The sequence below is a fragment of the Dasypus novemcinctus genome, chromosome 10, assembly GCF_030445035.2.
Source record: "Dasypus novemcinctus isolate mDasNov1 chromosome 10, mDasNov1.1.hap2, whole genome shotgun sequence".
In the NCBI taxonomy this organism is placed as follows: domain Eukaryota; kingdom Metazoa; phylum Chordata; class Mammalia; order Cingulata; family Dasypodidae; genus Dasypus; species Dasypus novemcinctus.
In genome coordinates, this window is record NC_080682.1 from 100,190,608 (window position 1) to 100,195,661 (window position 5,054).

The 5,054-nt window shown below is 34.4% G+C and overlaps 1 protein-coding gene across 1 annotated transcript; it reads left to right on the forward strand.

Annotated features, from left to right (window-relative positions):
- Nucleotides 1–380: 380 nt before the first annotated feature.
- Nucleotides 381–1,343, forward strand: LOC101439457 (olfactory receptor 51F2-like). Its single transcript, XM_004447178.2, has one exon. It carries the CDS (start codon nt 381–383, stop codon nt 1,341–1,343), a length of 963 nt encoding a protein of 320 aa, XP_004447235.2.
- The last annotated feature ends 3,711 nt before the right edge of the window (nt 1,344–5,054 follow it).

The window sequence follows — 5,054 nt, forward strand, 5'->3', positions numbered from 1 at the left end:
CTGACAGGAGATGTTCCCTTGCTTATTAAATGGGGTAAATAAAAATTTCACTTAGTACTAACAACTCTAAATGAGTTCAATGATTCTAAAATTCCAAGACAAAGATGTTCAAATACTTTCTTAGGCCAAATCCTAATCAGGGATAATAGAATACTTGGGAGGGACAGGTTAAACATACATGTGTGTGTGTGTGATATCTTTGTGTGGGTGTATCTTGGATGTGGTTATACGGTTGCATGCAGATGTATATTTCATTGAGCCATAGTCTTAAACTTTGTGCACTTTACTAAATGCATATTAAAATTTAGTTAAAGTAATTTAAAAATTCTAATTTTAGGAAGTCAAGATCTTCCAAGAGAATACTATTCTGACAAACCATAATGTCAATCTTCCATAATTCCACTTCCCTTGTTTTCCTGCTGACGGGAGTCCCTGGTCTCCAAAGAACCCATGCCTGGATCTCCATTCCCTTCTGCTGCCTCTATTTAACTGCCCTCTCTGGAAATACCTTGATCCTCTTTGTTGTCTTCACTGAACCAAGCCTCCACGAGCCCATGTACTATTTCCTCTCCATGTTGTCTACCACTGACATTGGCTTATGCATCTCTACAATGGTGACAGTGCTGGGAATATTCTGGCTCAATACCCAGGAGATCAGCTTCAATGCCTGTTTATCACAGATGTTCTTCATTCACCTCTTCACAATCATGGAATCCTCAGTGCTCTTGGCCATGGCCTTTGATCGTTTTGTGGCCATTTCTAACCCCTTGAGATATGCTACCATTCTAACTCATGCCAGGATTGCACAGATTGGTGTGGCAATCATTACCAGGGGAACTGTGATTATGATACCACTAATCCTCCTTCTTAAGCGTTTGTCCTTCTGCCACAGCCGTGTTCTTCAACATTCCTACTGTTTCCACCCTGATGTAATGAAGCTCTCATGTTCAGACACAAAGATCAATAGTGCATTTGGACTCACTGCAATTATCTCTACTGCTGGAGTGGATTCCATCTTTATTCTGCTCTCCTATATACTAATCATTCACTCAGTTCTCAGCATTGCATCCTCAGAGGAGAGGAAAAAGGCCTTCGGCACCTGCATTTCTCATGTCACTGCTGTGGCTATATTCTACATCCCTTTGATCAGCCTGTCTTTTGTTCACAGATTTGGAAAACATGCCCCACCTTATGTGCCCACTCTCATAGCTAATATCTACTTGCTGATTCCCCCTGTGATGAACCCTATCATCTACAGTGTGAAAACAAAGCAGATTCGAAAAGCATTGCATAAACTTTTATGTCCCAAGGGCCCTCATATTCAGCAATCACTTCTCCCATAGATTTTTTTCAAAGTCAGTTAAAACTTTTCATAAGTTGAACTTATGAACTCATGCAATTTTAGAGTTGAGAGGAGCTAGACTTCATCTAATTCAAACATCTCCACAATGCAGGCCCCCTTTCTAAGATAGTCTTTCAATTTTTACCACCAAAACACAGATTCTCAGTTACTCTTCTCTAATAGATGAGTAATTAGCTAACTGACCTCCATTCTCTATATTGTTTTTGCCCAATAACACCATTTTGAATTAATTTCTAAATGTACAATTTAATAAAATTTAAAAGCAAACTTCCCTCTTGTGTATTTCTCATATATCAGCTAAATGAAGCAACAGCTCCTGTCCACAATAGTTAAAATCTTCCATGGTTTTTTCTTCTTTTAAATTTTCATCACTGTTTCTCACTTCATGCACTCAGCAGTCTAAGAAAACCAGTGGGTTAACTTCTCCTTCAATGTATGCAATTTTCAGTAAAAAATACCAATTATTCCCTGCCTATATTATCCAACAATTGATCATAGTTCTGACACCTTAAAACCATATAGCTTAAGAGCTATTTTGGAACCTCATGCTCTGTGAAACTTATAACAGACCTGTGACCCCAGGTGACTATGGAGCAAATTATAATCACACACACACATACACTCATATTTATAAGAGCAAGGTTCCCAGCAGGCTCTACTCAGCAAATGCAATGAATATGCCACACTAATGAAAGAAGTTATTGATGTGGGAGGAATGGAGGGGTGTGGGGAGTGGGATAAATGGGAAACTTATATTTTTAATGTGGCATTTTGTGCGATCTATGTATCCTTTAAAAAAGATAATAAAAATAATAATAATTTCCTATGAATCTAGTTAAAACATACATTCCTGGGCTCCAGTCCCAGAATATCTTCTATTACAAATTCTGGGATGAGACCTGAGGATATGTATTTAAAATGATTTCCCCAGGTGGATTTGATAAAAAGCCAGTTTTGGGAGCCACTAACTTATATGAAGCTACAAATGTTTATTATTACAATCTAAAATGTATTTTTTTTTCTATCACTGCCTATGAAAAACATATATCTTTAGTTCTTTCTCTCTGGAATAACTGAGTCTAAACTCCCACAGTATCAGGTGACTTAAATGGTCTCTTTCCCAAAACAGGTATTAAACTATACTTAATTAAAATTCTTTTCACATTTGTTCAATTTTCATATTTTTCCCACCCTATAATTTTAATATTGAGCTTGCCAGGCCAAAAGAAAACAACTTCAGCAATTTCACTATATGGAGTGCACATAAATATAGGCATGCAGAGTGACACTAAGCATAAGTGGATCAAAAGAAAATACAAATATCAAAAAGATTCCTTAGGTATAGTTTTTGGTTAGGTAAATGACACTTCTGAGAATGGATTCTTCATAAATACCTTCCACTCTAGGAACACAGAACAATTAAGAGTGTTTCAATATATGCTAGTAATGAGCAATCTGAGAACAATATTAAGGAAAAAAAAAACCCTTTATAAATATCAAATATCTAGGAATGTATTTAACCAGGGATGTAAGGGACTTGTACAAAACAAAACAAAACAAAAAACTAGAAAACATTGCTAAAAGAAATCAAAGAAGACCTAAATAAATTGAAGGGCATACCGTGTTCATGGATTGGTAGACTGAATATAGTTAGGATGTCAATTCTACCCCAAATTATATAGATTTAATGCAATCTCAACAAAGTTCCATCACCTTTCTTTGCAGAAATGGAAAAGTCAATTATCAAAATTTTTTGAAGGCTAAGTTTTCCCCAATAGCCAAAAAACATCTTTAAAAAAGAATGAAATTGGAAGACTGGTGCTTCCTGAATTTAAAGCATATCACAATGCTACAGCTGACAAAACAGTGGGGTATTAACACAAGGATAGGCATATTGACCAATAGAATAGAATTGAGAGTTCAGAAATAGACCCCCACATCTATGGTCAATTGATTTGTGACAAGGTTGGGAAGTCCACTCAATTGGGAAATAATAGTCTCTTCAACAAATGGTCTGGGTGAATTGGACATACATCCAAAAGAATGAAAGAAGACCCCTATATCACAACATATAAAATAAATAACTCAGAATGGATCAAATACCTAAATATAAGCACCAGGACTGTACAACTCCTAGAAGATAATAGAGAGAAGCATTTTCTGGATCTTGTGTTAGACTTTACATCCAATGCTCAAGCAATGAAAGAAAAAAACAGATAAATGGGATCTCCTCAAAATTAAAAACTTTTGTACATAAAAAGACCTTGTCACAAAAGTAAAAAATATAACCTACTCAAAGGGAGAAAATGTTTGGAAATCATATATCTGATTTAATATGCAGAATATATAAAGAAATGCTACAACTCAATAAAAAAAACAAGTAGCACAATTAAAAATGGGCAAAAGACTTGAATAGACATTTCTCCGAAGAGGATATGCAAATGGCTAAAAAGCATATGAAAGGATGGTCAACATCACTAGCTATTATAAAAAGAAAATCAAAACTACAATGAGATATCATTTCATACCTACTAACTGGCTGCTATTTTAAAAAAACCAGAAAACTACAAGCATTGTAGAAATGTAGAGAAAAAGGAACACTCATTAACAGTACAGCCACTGTAGGACAGTTTTGCAGTTTCTCAAGAAGCTAAGCATGGAATTGCCATATAAGCCAACAATCCTGTTAGGAGGCATATACCCAGAAGAACTGAAAGCAGGGGCATGAAAGATAGATGCACACCAATGATGATAGCTGCATTATTAGCAATTGACAAAAGATGGAAGCCAACCTAGTACCTATCAACTGATGAATGGGTAAACAAAATGTGGTATATACATATAATGGAATATTATCTAGCCATAAAAAGGAATGAAGTACTAACGCATGAGACAACATGAATGAAAGTTGAGGACATTATGCTGAATGAAATTTCCAGGCATAAATAGATAAATAACAAATATTTTATGATCTCATTGATACAGAGTAATTACAATAACTTATAGAGTTAGAATCTAGAATGTAGGCTTCCAGGGGATAGATAGCTTAGAGAATGGGAAGTGGATGCTCAATTTGATTGTAAAGGTATTGAAAGAGATGGTAGAGATGGTAGCACATTATTTTTAGTGAAATGAATAGTACTGAATATATAGGCTAATGTGATTAAAGGGGGAATCTTTAGGTCATATATGTGACTAGAATAAAAATATTAAAAGATAAACAAGACTGTATAAAAATGAACTGTATTGTATTTACAGATGATGGACTACAGTTAATAGTATAAAAATGTTCTCTCATGAATTATAACAAATATATGACACTCTTACAAAGTGTTAATAATGGGGTGATATATAGGAAAAAATATACCTTATGTAAACTATGGATGATAGTCAATATTACTATTTTAATAATCTTTCAGCAATTGAAACAAAGGTAAGTACTATTAAAAAAATTAGTACGATTGTAAAAATATCTTATCAATGTAACAAATGTACCAGATAAATGCAAGCTCTTAGTGGTGAGATGGAACATGTGAATCTTGTATTTTATGCAGTATTGGTCTATAAACCCACAACTTCTCTAATTTTTAAAAAATTATTATGTAAGGAACTATGTTTTTCCATATCCCCTAAATTCTTACAAGTCTTAAATGTCTTGAATAGAACAAAAATAACACTAAGTGAAAAGAAA